Source organism: Cynocephalus volans, chromosome 1 (genome assembly GCF_027409185.1).
Source record: "Cynocephalus volans isolate mCynVol1 chromosome 1, mCynVol1.pri, whole genome shotgun sequence".
In the NCBI taxonomy this organism is placed as follows: Eukaryota; Metazoa; Chordata; class Mammalia; order Dermoptera; family Cynocephalidae; genus Cynocephalus; species Cynocephalus volans.
In genome coordinates this window covers 118294498-118312936 of record NC_084460.1, presented here as the reverse complement: position 1 = coordinate 118312936, position 18439 = coordinate 118294498, and the positions used below count along the sequence as shown (strand labels likewise).

Here is an 18439-nt window from a genome sequence, read left to right as displayed (position 1 = left end):
ACTGAGGCCAAAGAGAGGTAGTGGTCGCTGCAAGGCACTTCAGGATCTTAGGGCTTGTTGCTTTCTTCCTCTGCAAATGACTTCATAGCTGGAAAAGAAAATTTTCTTTTTCAGGGGGATTGTTTTTAAGATGGGTTATAAATACATGTTTTGTCATATTGTATATTCTGTATATCATAGAAACTGTTAAATTTGGAGAGGAATTTCGAATGTGGTCACATGCATTCTCTTTATTCTCAAGATAATTCCCTGAAGCACCTGGACAATCACTACCTTTTCCATAGTTGAGGAACCTGAACCAGGGAATTAAATGACCTGCCGACAGTCCCAGGAATAGTTACAGTGGAGCCAAAACAAGTCCTGGGTCTTAGGCTCCTGGCACAGTGTTCCTCCCTCCTGTACAGCCTGCCTGCTATTTGGGCCACTCAGCTCCCAGTTAATTAGGCAGCAAAGAACATTGGGGGAAGCTGAAAGTGAGAGGAAGTGCCCTGGAGGGGCTGGTGTGGGGAGAGCAAACCAGAATGGCATGCTTTAATTGATCTTTGATTGTGCCAACAACCGCCAGCTCCCAGGGCAAGCAGCTGCTATTTCTGAGTCAGCATCCTCAGTGAGGCTCAGCCTGCCCAGAGTGCAGGCATGTCTGGCAGTTTTTTCCAAGCTCTTTTTGCAGGAAGTAGGTATGTACAAAGCAAAAGGTAGTTCTCCTTCAATTGGCCAAGCAGCTGGGAGCCTTGAGTCCTGGGAATACTGTCCAGGGTCACCTACAGCTTCCCCCTACCCTTCCACCCAGCTTGTCCTGGAAGCCTCAAGAGACCCAGCTCTGCTGATGAAGCCAGACATAGCTCCAAAAGATACTGCTAGAAGCTTCTGAAGCACAACACATTTTGAGAAGGAGTTTGAAAACTTCAGTCCTGCTTACCAAGTTTCTTAGCATTAGCAGTTTTTCAGAGGCTCCCAGGGGGCATGTGCCCAGCTGTGACCCTGGAGAAAGAGAAAGCTTCCAATAGGAAAAAGGAAACTCTCTCCAACCTCACTGCAGGCCTTGATATTTGGAAAGAGCTTGTCATCAGTCAAGGTGCAGGACGCTAGACCCAGTGACCCTCTTGCCGTTGAACTTACATAGTGAATGGCGTGCTTGGCACCTTCACAAACATGTCTAACAGGAATCTCAAACCTAACAGAACTCTTGACTCCCTCCCTCTCATCCCCACAAGTGCCCCCCACAATCTTCCCCATTTCAATGAATGGCCTCACAATCTACCCCAGAATAAGTGCTTTCGGCTTAAGCCAAAAACCTAGACTCATCCTTGATTCCTCTCTCTCACATCTCCAGAGCCAACCCATCAGCAAGATCTCGTGGTTCTACCATCACAAGGTATCTTGAATCTGTGCATTTCACTCCTCCGTTGCCATCTTCTCTTCCAAGCCACCGTCATCCCTTCAAACAACCAAGTTAGGTCTGTCCACAGCCACCCTGGCTCCAGGACAATCCACTTTCCCAAGGCCCTACATAGTCTGGCTCCTGCCTATCTCCCCCACAATGGGCTTCTCTTCCTTCGGGTAAGAACTAAAATGTCACGTGACCCTGTTTAATTCCTTCAGTACACTTAGCAGAATCTGCCATTTTCATATTTATTCATTTGTGATCATTGTCATGTCTCCCTCATCAAAATATAAGTTCCATGAGGGCAGACTGTGTCTGTTGTGTCCTCTGCTAGATCCCCAGTTTGTCTTGTATTAGTTTCCTAGGGCTGCCATAACAAAGTACCGTAAACTAGGTGGCTTAAGATGACAGAAATGTATTCTCTCGCAGATTCGGGGGCTCGAAGTCAGAAATCAGGGTGTTGGGAGGTCCGTGCTCTCTCTCAAGCCTGTAGGGAGGATGCTTCCCTGTCTCTTCTAGCTTCCGGTAGCCCCAGGTCTTCCTTAGCTTGTGGCAGCATAACTCCAGTCTCTGCCTCCATCTTCACATGCCAGTCTTCCCTCTGTGTCTGTGTCTATGTCTCTTCTCTTCTTATAAGGACACCAGTCATATTGGAGTTGGGCCCACCCTACTACAGTGTGACCTCATCTTAACTTGATCATATTTGCAAAGACCCTATTTCCAAATAAAGTCACACTCACAGGTAGCAGGGGTTAGGACTTTGACATATCTTTTTGAGGAGCACAATTCAACCCATAATAGGCTAGCACAGTAGACGCTCAAAAAATATTTTGGGAATGAATGAACATTTTCAATTAGAGTCAATAGAATACAACAAGCTGATTTTCAGAGCAGCAAACTCAAGGGCCTCAGGGCTGAACCTGCAGGCAGAAGGAGGCCTCTAACTATATAACAGCAATTCACTGGAAAGAGAACATTCCGATAAACCAGTTATTTGGTATTACACATTTTTAAAAAATCTTAGAATCTGTATTTAAACATTTTCCCACTGATTTTAAGAAGCTGGGCAACAAGGCAGTCTGCAGTTTGTAACTGCCTTTACCTTAACCCTGTCCTTGGGCTTGTCATGGAGGAATGGGCATGTGTAATGGCAGGAGACACAGAAGCTGTGAGGGAGGCCATGGCTTGCCTAGGTAGTGGCAGGGCCGAGACAGAGCCAGGCCAGCCAGACTCCTTGGCCAGTGCTCACGAAGGCAGCAACTATGTTGCCTTCACAGACCCTGGACGAGGTCCATCATGCACAGTGTTTGTTGTGTGGAGCTACACGACAAACACGCAAGAGTGAAGAAGATGGGAGGAATTTCGTTTAGCTTTGAAAGAATCTAGCTAGCCAGGACTTGGGTATTCACAAGTGGGACTGATTGATTCTGAACATCAATCCCACTAAACACAAACACGCAGAGACTACTTTAGAGTAACATCTTTTGAGATAGTTACTCTAGGTACTCACAGTAGTTTGAAGCTGGAAAACTCTGTGTTAGGTTCTGTGATGAGCCCTGGCCCTCAAGAAGGATAAGATCTCAAGGGTGGGATTAAGCCTCAAATGGCTCTAAGGCAAGGCAGAACATCCTAAGAGTGTTGCCAAGGACTCTAGAGGGACTCAGAAGTGAGACTGTGTGTCTCTCTAGCTATGAACCTCAAGGAAAGCTTCATGAGGGAGGAAAGATCCATTTGATCTAGATCAGGAGGAAAAAGTGCATGTTTCACAGGTGGAAATGCATTCTGAGAGGAGCAAAAGGTAGAAAGGTTAGGGTATATTTACGAATATGGGGAATAGTCGGGGACATGGCCAAAACGTGAGTTGGGATGTTCAGCTCATTCTTCATGAGGACCTTTCAATGGAAATAACACTGGCTTGGGGGTTCCAGCCCCAGCTCAGGCACTGATTCCCAAAGGAACCTCTCCCTGGGCCTCTGGGCCTGTTTCCCTATCTGTACTTAAGACAGCTTCCCAAAGATGCTAAGAGAGGCTTCGAGTTCTTCAGAGATGCTGCTCTGATAGAATTGCACATTGAGTTGCCTGGCAAGACTTTATCTTAAGGACAGCTATTGTGCTTTACAAATGTTTAAAAGCCACTGGTCTCAATAAACTATATAATTCTATTTCTTTTTGCTGCTGTTTTGAGGGTTTCTCTGGTTTGTTATTCAAATGAAGCATGACTCATTTAAGATTTACCAGGTCGCTCTGAATTGTCAATGGCTGTATTAAGTCATTTGACTGTTTCCAGTGGAAAATCCATTCTTATTTATATCCTTAAGAGAAAGAGGCTGGTGGGGCTGAAAGAGCACTGGAAGCAAGTCAGCAGATCTGCTGTATTACAACAGATCTGTGCTGTAATAACAAATATAAAGTATAAATAATGTATATATAAATTAATATTTGTTGAATAAATGCTAGCTAGAGACACCATCTTGGGCAAGTCTCCTTGCCTCTCTGACCCATCTCTCAATTAGGGACAATGCCTGCCTGGCCTACCTCACGCCATTTTTGTAAAAATCAATTGAGAAAATACACTTGAAAGTCCTTTACAAACCGTAAAGTGCTCCACAAGTATAATGTAGCAGGTGGTGCTGGGGGAGCCAGGGCTTGGAAGAGCAGCTCTTATGGACGACTGTGGAGGGGTGGTTTGACTCTGAGACCTTAGGAAGTGACTAATTTTCTCTGATAAGCATGTCTTAGCTTGGTTGTATGAAAGAATAAGCAAAAAAAAAAAAAGAATAAATGTATGAGCTGCCCATTTTAGATATTTCACCTCACCCCAGGTCCCAGCTAAGCTTCTCAGCTCCAAGATCACTAAAACTAAGACTTGTCATGAAAACAGACAGGGGCCCACTGGAAGGAGAATTGGCCAAGATAAATCCCAGGGGAGACAGAGTCAGAAGGTCTTGTCTAGCTTCCAAATATGTCGATCAGTTCCTTGAGTTATTTCTGAGCTCAAAACAGGCTTTTTGTTGTTGTTGTTATTTTTGAGTTTCTAATTAAAGTCACATCATTAGGCCAATGAACAAATGGGCACGATTTCTGCTGCTGTTTAAGGAAGTGTTGTCTGCCTCCACTCCTGATAGCAAATGAGCCTGAGCACATCCCCTGGGCTCTCTGTGCCTCATTTTCCCTGCTGGTCCAATAAGGGGGCTGAATTAGTCCTGCTATAAAACTCCATTCAGGCTTTTCAAGATGGTGGCGGCTGCGGCGGCTGGCGCGTGGAGTAGCTGAGGTGGAAAAGGTGGCCACTGGGCCTCAGGCAGCCGGGAATCTTGTGGACCTTCCTCTCGCCATCTCTTAAGGGAGGACTGCTGCTGCTGACCGGTCGTGGGGGGTGACCGCCACTTTGCCCCCGGCAGGAAAGGCTGCCTCATTTACAGGCAACAGCTTTGAAGTGTGGAGCAGGAAAAGAACTGTTTCTTAGCTGCAAAAGCGAGTCTCGAAACAGGGAACGCGGCGCCAGGGCTGCTGTGGATGCAGCCAGGATCCCGGAGGCCGGGGCCGCGCTGAAGGCGGCCAGCTGCCCTATTCAGGATTCGAGGTTTCAGACCGGCATTAAAGAAGATTCCTGGGAGCACCCGAGCCGCGCCGCGACTGAACAGCCCGAGGCGGTAGCGGCCGAGAACTGGGAAAGGCGGCAAACCAGAGACAGAGAGCGAGCACCCGACCTGGCACAGCACTGTGAGTGATCCCTGGCACAGCTCTGTTCGGGGGGTGAATGCCCACGCGGCTCCCGCCTGCACCACCAGGCCACTCACTGCCCGGTGCTGCCTCCATTTTCCCAGGTGCAGGCAGCTCTGCCCTGCTCGGCCATCACTGAGCCCTCCCACTTGCTTGGCCTGGCGCGGGGGCCTCCGCTTCCACTCCTTCCGCGGTTCTCTGGCGGGGCTGGTGGCGGGGGGGTGTCCCGGGCCAGTGTCCGGATGGCAAGGAAGTACGGGCGGGCCGACTGTCACTCCACCATACCCTGGACTCCGGCCCCAGGTAAACTCCCTGTTACTGGGAGGCAGATACCATCTCTGCGGCCACCAGTTTGGAAAAAAGCCTAACGAATGTCTGGTTGGGAATAGTGTGGTAGGAGAGTTCCCAGGTCCGCTTGAACCTGCCGGAGACCAGGCTGCAGGTGGGCGCTAGACTCGGTTTATACTGGGGGGATACAAAGGTGAACAAGACCCAAGAAAGATCTACATAGTGCTACAAAGGCACCCAGAGAGACCAGTCGTCTGTGCCCAGCAGAAACCTGGTAGACTTCCTGGGCGAGGCGGTGCCGAGCAGGGTCTTGAAGGCCCAGCTGATAGACGAGGGGTGCAGAAGACACGCCCCAGCCCAGCACAGTGCGCACAGAGTGTGGAGACGTGCGGCCAGGGAGGGGGAGACTCGACAGAAACCACACACCCGGTGGGGTCGCCACTGCACGATCTAACAGCCTGGACCAGAGCACACGGACCAGGGAGAAGTCCTGCACAGGAAGTGAAAGCTCAACAGAGATCACACACCCTGTGGTACGTGATCCACCAGCCCAGCAGAGTCCAAGCTGACCAGAAAGGTGGCTCCCCGGAGAAGCCCAAGACCTGAGACAACCACACACACAAGGCACTAGAGGCCAACTGAGCAGTCACGGCGGGAGCCATACGAAATTGGCAACCACAGCAACATCCTAGTTAGTCATTAGTCTCAAACCAGTGAACTGTGAAACCCCCGGCCACAATGAATAAACACCAAAAAAAAGATACCAGAAATACAAAAAATCAAGAAAGTACACCACCAAAAGTTAATAAATCTCAAACTCTAGATCCTATAGAACAAGAAGCCCTTGAAATGACTGACAAGGAATTTCGAGTGATAATTCTTTTTTTTTTTTTTTTTTTTTTTTTTTTTTTTTTTTTTATGTAAACTATTTATTGAAATATTATACTCTTTAAAAAGGCCACAAAAATTATAGCATTCAGAAATTTTAGGTAAGATTAAGCTATATTTTAGTAAGCTTGTACAAAGTCTAGCAGCATTAAGATACTTCTATAGAGACTTTCGGTTGATTTAGACTTAGTTTCTGCTAGTGCTATGTAGAGCATCCACGATGGTTTTATTGTACTCTGCAATCTGCTTGGCCACATTTTTCATAACTGGCTGGTAATCACTCTCTTGACTCTTGGTTGCTATGAATTCTTTCATCACAAAATTATTTTGCTCATGGTGTTGCCACTTTCTCTCCAAATTTGTAAGCTGAGAATGTGTCTCATTTTCTTGCAATTGTGTTTTCAGCATCTCATATTCTATGTTTAGCTTCTCCATTACTTTTTTAAAGGCATTTCTGCGGGTTGATAATACTGTTCTCTCCTGATGTAATTTCTTTTTCTTTTCTTCACCTGATGATTTTAAAGCTGGCAAATCATTGTATGTCTCCAGATCAGTTATCATTTGCTTAATTTTGCTCTTTAAAGAATGTTGTTCCTCAGTCATCTTACTTTCCAGAAGCTCCATTTTCTGTAGATCCAACTGTAGACGTTGACTGTCTGAAGTCAAATTCCTAGTTGTCCCTTGTGATTTCTGCATTTCAGTGGATTTAAAATTGAGGTCATCCTGCATCATCTTTAGCTCTTGATTGGTGATAGAGGATATCTGTTTCAGACGATTTATATTTCGACTACAGTGCTCCAAAAGTGCAACAATGTTGGCTTCTATCTGTGCCTTCCGTTCCAATTCCTGATTTTTAGTTTCCTCAAAAGTCTCAATAAAAGTGTCCATATTTTCCTCCCTTTTTTTTAGCTCCTTGTATTTCTGATTCATTTCACCTGCATCAGCAAACAGCTTTTTTGCCTTCTGGTCTGAATAAACTTCTCTCAAGGTCATTAAGGACAGGCCTGAAACTTGGTGTTCCTCTAAATCCATGTCAAGTTCTCTAATTTCTTCATTAAACTGATTTATTTTTTCTTTTATATCTGTTAATTGTCTCTCCATGCTGGCTATTTCCTGATTATCTTCTTTAACTTGCTTAAGTAATCTCTCTCTCTCTTCCATTGGAGATCCCATGCTTTTGTCTTCTGCAATCATTTGATCTCGATGGGACTCCAACTCATCAAGTTTTTCATGCAGCAATACAGCCTCCTGTTTTACTTGGGAGTGTGCTATTTCAGTTTCCAGGCTCTCTTTTTTCATGTTCAGTGAATCTAGTTGTTGCTGAAGTGTGTCTAATTCCTGCAACAATTTCTCATTTGTGGTTTTCATCTCTATATACTCGACTTGTTTTTCGGAAGACATATTTTTGATAATGCTCTCTGCTGCTTGTTTTTCCTGTTCAATTTCTTCTTCGACACTTCTAATTTGGTTTTCTTTCGCTTGTCTTTCAGTAAATATGATATCCATACTTTGTGTTTCTCTATCATTTTGAGCTTTGAGCATGTTATAATCATTCATTACTTCTTCCATTTCAGTATTGGTATTAAGTTTATCTACCAGCATGTTGTAGTCTGCTAGTTGTCCTTGAAACTCTTTGATTTCAATGGCTAACGTCTCAGCCCTCTTTTCGTATGATAAATACACAGAATTCTCTTGATTGTACATTTCTATTTCTTTCTGAAGTTTATTAATTTCAGTTGTAAGTTCACTTATTTTACTTCTAAGAAGCCCAAGATAATAAGATTTGTCTAAAATTTGCCTCTGGGGACCTTTCATCCCAGTTTTCATTCCACTCAAACCTTGTTGTGTTACAGGACGATCAGCGACTTTGATTTGAGAAGACAGAACTCCACCAGTCCCTATAGGACCACCACGAGAACCTGGTCTTGCTGTCCCAGGTGGCATTCCAGTTGCCACTCTTATATTTCCTGATGGGGGTCGTATTCCAGAAGGAGGCCTTCCTGTCAGCCCAATTCCACTTCGTGAAACAGGGCGAGCTGCTGAAGGTTTCTGGTTACTGGCCATTGTTTATTAACTTCAACCACTCCACCGGCGCGGAAGGAGGGCTGTCGCACGACTCGGGCGCGCTCGAACCTCTTTCCGACGCCGCCACTACAACGGAACCCACAAACCAGCAGCACACATCCGTTCGCCCCTCGAGTGATAATTCTAAGGAAACTGAATGAGATACAAGAAAACTCAGCTAGATATCATGATGAAATGAGGAAAAGTATACAGGATCTGAAAGAGGAAATGTACAAGGAAATCAATGTCCTGAAAAAAGATGTAGCAGAACTTGCTGAACTGAAGAAGTTATTCAGCGAAATAAAAAACACAACGGAGAGTTTAACCAGCAGGCTTGTCGAAGTTGAAGAGAGAACCTCTGAACTTGAAGATGGGCTGTTTGAAATAACACAAGCAGACAAAAAGAAAGAAAAAAGAATCAAGGACATGGAAGAAAATCTGAGAGAGATATCAGACAACCATAAGCGATCAAATATTCGAGTCATGGGTATTCCAGAAGGGGAGGAAAATGGAGATTCCATTGAAAACATATTCAACAAAATAGTGGCAGAAAACTTCCCAGGTATAGGAAAAATCACAGATCTTCAGATCCAGGAAGCTCAACGATCTCCAAATGTATTCAACCCAAAAAGACCTTCTCCAAGACATGTCATAGTCAAATTGGCAAAACTCAGAGATAAAGAGAGAATCTTAAAAGCTGCAAGAGAGAAGCGTCAAATCACCTATAAGGGAGCCCCAATCAGGTTAACATCAGACTTTTCATCACAAACCCTAAAAGCTAGAAAGGAATGGGATGATATTTTCAAAATACTAAAAGACAAAGATTGCCAGCCAAGAATACTCTACCCTGCAAGGCTATCCTTCCGAAATGAGGGGCAAATAGTATATTTCTCAGACAAACAAAAACTGCGGGAGTTCACTACCACAAGACCACCCTTACAAGAAATCCTCAAGGGAGTACTGGGTTTGGTTCCTGAAAAATAACTACCACTGCCATAAAAAGCCAAGAAAAATCTAAACCCGCTAGTACAATAAAAATGGCATTCATGAAGAGAAAACAAGCTAACAAAAACACTATCTACAACCTAAGGAATCAACAAACACAGAAAACAAACAGTAAATCAGAAAGCAAGGAACAAAAGACACCTAAGACAACCAAACAACCAATAAAATGCTAGGAATAAATCAATACCTTTCAATAATAACTCTTAATGTAAAAGGCTTAAATTCCCCAATTAAAAGACACAGACTGGCTGACTGGATCAAAAAGCAGGACCCAACTATATGCTGCCTACAAGAGACCCACCTCACCCATAAAGATTCACACAGACTAAGAGTGAAAGGATGGAAAAAGATTTACCAAGCAAACAGAAAAGAAAAACGAGCTGGAGTAGCTATTCTTATATCTGACAAAATAGACTTTAAACTAAAAACCATAAAAAGAGACAATGAGGGACACTACTTAATGATAAAAGGACTGATCCATCAAGAAGACATAACAATCATAAATATGTATGCATCCAATGTTGGAGCAGCCAGATTTATAAAACAAACTCTATTAGACCTAAAGAAGGAAATAGACACTAATACCATAATAGCAGGGGACCTGAACACCCCACTGTCAATATTAGACAGATCATCTAGGCAAAGAATCAGTAGAGAAACACAAGATCTAAACAAGACTCTAGACCAATTGGAATTGGCAGATATCTACAGAACATTCCACCCAACAACCTCAGAATATTCATTCTTCTCAGCAGCACATGGATCATTCTCCAGGATAGATCACATATTAGGTCACAAATCAAGTCTCAATAAATTCAAAAAAATTGGAATTATCCCATGTATCTTCTCAGACCACAATGGATTAAAACTAGAAATTAATAACAAACGAAACTCTGGAAACTATACAAACACATGGAAATTAAACAGCATTCTACTTAATGACATATGGGTCCAAGAAGAAATCAAGCAGGAAATCAAAAAATTTATTGAAACTAATGAAAACAATGATACATCATACCAAAACCTGTGGGATACTGCAAAAGCAGTATTGAGGGGAAAATTTATTGCATTAAACGCTCACTTCAGAAGAATAGAAAGATGGCAAGTGAACAACCTAACACTTCACCTTAAAGAACTAGAAAAACAAGAACAATCCAAACCTAAAGTTAGCAGACGGAAAGAAATCATTAAGATCAGAGCAGAACTGAATGAAATTGAAAACCAAAAAACAATTCAAAAGATCAACGAATCAAAAAGTTGGTTTTTTGAAAAGATAAATAAAATTGACAAACCATTAGCATGGCTAACAAAAAAAAGAAGAGAGAAGACTCAAATAACAAAAATTAGAAATGAAAAAGGCGATATTACAACTGATTCATCTGAAATACAAGGAATCATTCGAGACTACTACAAACAACTATACGCCAACAAATTTGAAAATCTGGAGGAAATGGATAAATTTCTGGACACACACAAGCTCCCAAAACTGAACCGTGAAGACGTAGAAAATTTGAACAGACCAATAACAATAAAGGAGATTGAAGCTGTTATCAGAAGGCTCCCAACAAAGAAAAGCCCAGGACCAGATGGATTCACAGCAGAATTTTACCAAACATTCAAAGAGGAATTGACACCGATTCTTTACAAACTATTCCAAAAGATTGAAACGGACGCAAATCTCCCAAACTCATTCTATGAAGCAAACATCATCCTGATACCAAAACCAGGTAAAGATATAACCAAAAAAGAAAACTACAGGCCGATATCCTTGATGAATATAGATGCAAAAATCCTCAGTAAAATACTAGCAAACAGAATACAGCAACACATACGAAAAATTATTCATCACGATCAAGTGGGATTCATCCCAGGGATGCAAGGTTGGTTCAACATACGCAAATCAATAAATGTGATACACCATATTAATAAACTCAAACACAAGGACCATATGATCATCTCTATAGATGCTGAAAAAGCATTTGATAAAGTTCAGCACTCATTCATGACAAAGACCCTCTATAAGTTAGGTATAGAGGGAAAGTATCTCAACATAATTAAAGCCATATATGCCAAACCCACTGCCAATATCATCCTGAATGGGGAAAAGCTGAAAGCTTTTCCTTTAAGAACAGGCACTAGACAAGGATGCCCACTCTCACCACTCCTATTCAACATAGTGTTGGAAGTACTAGCCAGAGCAATCAGAGAAGAGAAGGAAATAAAGGGCATCCAGATTGGAAAAGATGAAGTCAAACTGTCCCTGTTTGCAGATGACATGATCCTATATATCGAACAGCCTAAAACCTCTACAAACAAACTGCTGGAATTGATAAATGATTTCAGCACAGTAGCAGGATGCAAAATCAACACACAAAAATCAGTAGCATTTCTTTTCTCCAATAGTGAACATGCAGAAAGAGAAATCAAGAAAGCCTGCCCATTTACAATAGCCACCAAAAAAATAAAATACTTAGGAATTAAGTTAACCAAGGAGGTGAAAAATCTCTATAATGAGAACTACAAACCACTGCTGAGAGAAATTAGAGAGGATACAAGAAGATGGAAAGATATCCCATGCTCTTGGATTGGAAGAATCAACATAGTGAAAATGTCCATACTACCCAAAGTGATATACAAATTCAATGCAATCCCCATCAAAATTCCAAAGACATTTTTCTCAGAAATGGAAAAAACTATTCAGACATTTATATGGAACAATAAAAGACCACGCATAGCCAAAGCAATGCTGAGCAAAAAAAATAAAGCTGGAGGCATAACACTACCTGACTTTAAGCTATACTACAAAGGTATAATAACCAAAACAGTATGGTACTGGCATAAAAACAGACACACTGACCAATGGAATAGAATAGAGAATCCAGAAATCAACCCACACACTTACTGTCAGCTGATCTTTGACAAAGGCACCAAGCCTATTCAGTGGCGAAGGGACTGCCTCTTCAGCAAATGGTGCTGGGATAACTGGATATCTATATGCAGGAGAATGAAACTAGATCCATACCTCTCGCCGTATACTAAAATCAACTCAAAATGGATTAAGGATTTAAATATACACCCTGAAACAATAAAACTTCTTAAAGAAAACATAGGAGAAACACTTCAGGAAATAGGACTGGGCACAGACTTCATGAATACGACCCCAAAAGCACGGGCAACCAAAGGAAAAATAAACAAATGGGATTATATCAAACTAAAAAGCTTCTGCACAGCAAAAGAAACAATTAAAAGAGTTAAAAGACAACCAACAGAGTGGGAGAAAATATTTGCAAAATATATATCTGACAAAGGATTAATATCCAGAATATATAAGGAACTCAAACAACTGTACAAGAAGAAAACAAGCAACCCAATTAAAAAACGGGCAAAAGAGCTAAGTAGGCATTTCTCTAAGGAAGATATACAAACGGCTAACAGACATATGAAAAAGTGCTCAACATCACTCAGCATCCGGGAAATGCAAATCAAAACCACATTGAGATACCATCTAACCCCAGTTAGGATGGCTAAAATCCAAAAGACTATGAACGATAAATGCTGGCGAGGCTGTGGAGAAAAAGGAACTCTCATACATTGTTGGTGGGACTGCAAAATGGTGCAGCCTCTATGGAAAATGGTATGGAGGTTCCTCAAACAATTGGAGATAGATCTACCATACGACCCAGCTATCCCACTGTTGGGAATATACCCAGAGGAATGGAAATCATCAAGTCGAAGGTATACCTGTTCCCCAATGTTCATCGCAGCACTCTTTACAATAGCCAAGGTTGGAACCAGCCCAAATGCCCATCATTGGATGAGTGGATACGGAAAATGTGGTACATCTACACAATGGAATACTACTCAGCTATAAAAACGAATGAAATATTGCCATTTGCAACAACATGGATGGACCTTGAGAGAATTATATTAAGTGAAACAAGTCAGGCACAGAAAGAGAAATACCACATGTTCTCACTTATTGGTGGGAGCTAAAAATTAATATATAAATTCACACACACATACACACACACACACACAAACCGGGGGGGGAAGAAGATATAACAACTACAATTATTTGAAGTTGATACGACAAGCAAACAGAAAGGACATTGTTGGGGGGGAGGGGGGGAGGGAGGAGGGAGGGAGGTTTTGGTGATGGGGAACAATAATGAGCCACAATGTATATCGACAAAATAAAATTTAAAAAAATTAAAAAAAAAAAAAAAAAAAAACTCCATTCATTTTTGGGGGGTGGGTGGGTAATGCTGGAGTTAAAGGGAAGCCGAGAGGGTAGAGGAGTTCTGCTTTTAGCAGACTGACAAATTCTGAGTAAGGTTTCCTTTGGTGAAAGATTTTGCTGCTAAGAAATCCTCAAAAAACATTGGCCGTCTCCCCATGACTCTGAGGCTGTCCCAACAACTTTCCTTCCCTCTGCCCTAAAAGAAGGCCCATGTATTCTTTCTGCAGCGACTTCATTCAAAACCCCCATCTCAACGTGTAATAATCGAGCTCCAGCTCCAGCCTCACCTCCCCTCAAAGGCCAATTTGCCTGTGAGGTTCTCTGCTTCTTTGGAACAACCCACTGGGTGTCCTGGGAGCCATGCCTGCCTTGGAGTGCCCTGTGCTGGATGTCTCAAATATGCTCTTACTTCCCTAACAAGATCCCTGGGGGCAGGGACCAAGTTCTGAGTCCAGCACCAATCCTGGGACACAAGAGATACCCAATAAGTGTCTGTGGAAGTTGCCAGAAGGTCACATCACTGACAGGGCCCAGATCTGAGACAACACAGAATGATCCAGACTGGCTCAGCTCCCCTCGTAACTCCCCAATCCTTCCGCACCCCCACTCCTGACATGCTTTGGGTGAGGCTGCTCCCACCATATAAGCAGAGATGCAGCAGCACTACATTGACTCAGGGACTTGCTCAGGTTCCCTCTCCTCCTCTGTTCTGAGCCCCCCACTTCCTCCCATGAAGAGACCAGACCTTGCCTTCAAACTGTCTCTTCCTCTGACAGTGGATGAACTTGATCAGGTCCCCTCTGCTCTCTGGACCTCAGTTTCCCAGGTCCTGCTTCATTGGCTTTTCCAGAATTCTGTCACCTCTTTGCACGGATGCCTTGTTAGGCCAGTCTGTCAGGCTCCATCCCGCCTGCACTCTGGGGCCCTCACTCTTGACTCTCCTTGGCTCCACTCCCTGTGGGGGCCATGCCCCGTCCCTGGCTCCTGCTCAGCTACAGATCCCAGCCTGAGTTAATACCCCAGGCTCAGCCGCTCCTGAAGGGGGGTTGGGACAAAGGGTGTCTTGGATCCTCTGATGTTGTTTACCTTACAGACCAGGAGATCCTCCTTGGGCCTTGCTGTGGAACAGCAGATGCCTTGGGGTCTGATGGTATCAGTGACACCTTCTGGGCAAGAGAGAGAGAGCCAGCCTGACCTGCTGAGAGCACTGCCTAGAGCTGGCAATGCTGAGAGGAACAGCAGCCAACATCCTCCAGAGAGAGGCCTGTGGGGGGAGGTCCAGCTCTGCATGGCATGATGTGACCTTGGCAAGTCCCCTCTCCCCCTCTTCCCCCTTTCACAAACATTTATTGAGCATCTTACATAGGCCAAGCCCTCTGCTAGGACTTGAGGCTTCAAAAACATGGTCCTTGCCCTAGAGAATTTTACAATCTAAACAGAGAAACAAAGATGTGAGCCAATAACTATAATATTCCCCTCTCCCCTCCCCCCACCCCCTGCCTCAGTTTCCTTACCTGTAAAATGAAGGAGTTCCAGCCCCGACATGCTGTGACCCTCTCAATTCAAATGCGGGTCTGTGATGCTGTCAGCACATTAGACCATCTGCTCCCACCAGTCTGGTGAAGTGCCAGGCCACAGCCAGCAGGTGATCCGCGGGGAAGAGTTAGGAATAAACGATGACTGGCGTTGCATTGAGGGCAGTCTGCAGTGTGGCTTGTTGGGGCCAACAGATTGCTGCGGTCTGGTTCTTGCTCTCCAAATTTCCATTCCCTCAGCTACTTCAGCCAGCAAGCCCCCTTAACCTGTCAAAGACTATTTCCAGCATGTCCAGTGTATCCAAGACAGATGAGATGAAAGATTCAACTCTCAGGCTGAAATTGTTCCACAGGATTTCTAAGGAGCCTGCATTAGGTGGTCCAGGGTCGTGCTCAGCTAACATTTCCATGGCTGGCAGCAAGTCTCAGATGTTAGTTGGAGAATTGCCTTCTCTCACATCCCCATCTTTCTCTCTCTCACATGCACACTCCACACCGGCCATCCTCCCTCTTCTCTGTTTCTCAAGTTGAAACCCAGTGAAGGACAAAGAAGATACCCAGGTTATTGGACATGCCTAAGATGTCTTCATAATCCAAGAGAGGGCCTTCAAGCACGGGTGACCAGTGGCATAACAATCCCCTCTTGGGAACCAGTGTCATTCTAGCAATTGTATTATATGTCAGCCCTGGTCACTTTTCTTTTCTCCACTGTCTCCTCTTGATATCTTCTAGAATTTGGTTTTCAAGGTTGTTGCCTTACACTTGAGATATGTGCAGAGAAAGTGTTGCTAGCCAGTCTCAGCTTCCATGAACTGGTATTTCTAGTTCCCCAGCCAAGGAAGCACACCTTTCAGGTACACAGAAATGGAAAGGCTGCCAAAATATTTCTTATTGAATTGTTCAGCTGGAGAGTCTCAGGCCAGAGATAGGGACATAACCAGGCAAACTTCACAGGTAGCTGTGGAGCTACCAGAAGTCTTGTGATGAAAAATGGATCTAGAGACTTCCATCACTAAATATGCAATGTGACTGCTGCCCATTCTATCCAAAACGGAGCCATACCAGCCTCTTCCCTGGGAGCTTCCGGAGATGACAGAGCACAGGGAAGCAGGTGGGATAGAGTTGTTTTTAACCTGCACACCAGCTAAATATCATGCCTAGTCAGGGGAGTAGAGGAGCCCTCCATGAGAGGCTACCAGGGGGTCAGTGCTGTCTCTGATATGCCGATGATACAAAGCATTCAGTTTGACCAACAGAATATCTCAAGATTGTATTTGTTTGGCTTTACTTTTAGCTTTGAAGAACTGTCATCTTCAACTGCACTGTTGTTTTGCAGAACAGCTTTTGACCAGACACAGAACAGTATCCTGCAGTTTCTCCCTGACACTGCTAGATGAACACCTAGGCTCATGATGAGGTGTTATGCTGAGACCCTCCAAGATGCCACATGGGTCACAGCTGCTGTGGGAGTGACTCACAGAGGAAGCCCAGGTCTGCCTGAGAGGCAGGAAGGGTAGCATTTAGGGACTGATGGGCCCTGGGTCATAACAGACAGAAGCAGATGGGATGAGGCCCACAGGGATAGTGTGTCATTCTGGGGGGGAACTGGACAGTGCCAAATGCAGATAAAACCACCAGGAGGAGCATTGTTCTTTCATCTGGTGGGTTTACAAATCCTTTCCCTTTACCATTTTCTTACAAAAATTAAAGAACCCAAAAAACAAAAAAAACCTTTCTAAATTCTGTCTATGGCTTTAGATGGGCTCCAGCCAAACTTTCTTTTAAAAATATGCCCATTACATAATTATTGAATTATCAAGCTTTTGTCAACATCAACATCATCATTATCAAAATATGACCCAGGTGTTCAGCTGAGCAGATTCTGACACAGGCAATTTGAATGAATAAACACACTTCTTCTCATCTTTGGGAATTTAGCTGAGAAGCAAAAACCGAAACTGATGTGGATGAAAGCACAGACACACAGCAGGCACACGGAGTCTGGGAATACGGCATGGTGAAGGAAGGACAGGTGAGGGCACCTGGTCCTCAGTGCCGCCTGCACCGTCCCATGGCTCACTGCTACCCTTCAAAGCCAGTGGAGAGAGATGACAGGATCTAAAGGGTCATTTTGGATTCTTTTGAGTCAAAGTGACCTAGACTGGGAGCCCTTGAGCATAGACACCATGTCTTTTAATTTTGAGTCTTCACCAACACAGAGCTCAGCAGTAGTTAGGCCTGACCTGTCTTGGTGGCAGCAGTGGGGTGAGAAAGTCTGAAGGGGCAGGAGTTGGGGCATAGCGGCAGGGGTGGGGTGGGGTAGTAAAAGGAGAGAGGGGCAAATGGGAAGGGCCTTCAGGCCTCACTCAAAGGACCTAGGCCTGAGGAGGCTCCAGGGATTTCCCGACTGGAGCAGAAGGGTCACTCCAGATCCCCAATCCTCATAGCTTCTGACTGGTTTGGAAGATACGAATCAGACTTGAAACGCTGTTTTGTACATTCTTCTGGACTCCATGGAGCATGGAAGGGCTAAGAGCAAAGTTGTATCATAAACTGAAAACCACTCCTCCCTTCCACTCTTCAGGGAGACGTTCTGGGTTTGCTTTATATGTATTTATCCTTTCTTCAGTGAAATAAAAGGAATCATGTTGTCTAAAGTTTGTCCCCAACTCCCTTCACTGTTCCTGTGTCTGATGGGGGCCAGCCAGTCGCAAGGACCTCATCACAAGCAGGGTAGGCCTTTCTGAACAGGCATTTGTGAAGCCCTGGGTGCTAGCTGGGCAGAGCAGGGTCAGAGAAACGCAAAGCATCCCGGCATTCGCTGGGAATTGACTCCCGTCCTCTCCTCCGCCCACAGCCCTGCCCCGCCAGGCCGCACCTTCCTCACTTGGAGCTGAAGGCGCCCCAAGGCCTTTCTTGGAGATTTACCCTGTTGGCCTGTGTGGAGAGAGAAAGAGGCTCGGATCAGAAGGAATGCCTAATGAATCATCATGCAGAAAGAAAAAGCAGAATTTGAGCCAATGCCTCTGCTGGTCAGGTCCAGAGAAAAGATGTTTTGGGACCCACGAACTAGGTGGGAAGGCAAGCAGGAGAGCCCCCAGCCAGTGGGGATAAAGCTGCCGGGAGTTTCTGCTTCCTGAAGCGGGGCAGGCCGGCCAGCCAGGCTGGAGGCTAGCTGCAGGGCCTGGCTGTGCGGTGCCCTCTCCTGAGTCCAGCAGATGGACCCGACGCCCTCAGTGGAGTCAAGAGAAGAGGAAGGACAGATACCAAGTGGGGGGTGAAGATTTGAAATAGGTTTGGGGGGCTGTTCTA

At 44.5% G+C, this 18439-nt stretch overlaps 1 protein-coding gene across 1 annotated transcript; it reads right to left on the bottom strand.

The window, feature by feature from the left end:
• Positions 1–6362: 6362 nt before the first annotated feature.
• On the bottom strand, positions 6363–8468 carry LOC134388705 (intraflagellar transport protein 74 homolog). The gene is made up of 2 exons (XM_063111962.1): positions 7295–8468; positions 6363–7234 (listed from the first exon to the last, which is right to left on the bottom strand). The coding sequence occupies exons 1-2, from the start codon at positions 8345–8347 to the stop codon at positions 6470–6472; spliced, it is 1818 nt and encodes a 605-aa protein (XP_062968032.1). The 5' UTR covers positions 8348–8468; the 3' UTR covers positions 6363–6469.
• Positions 8469–18439: the final 9971 nt, after the last annotated feature.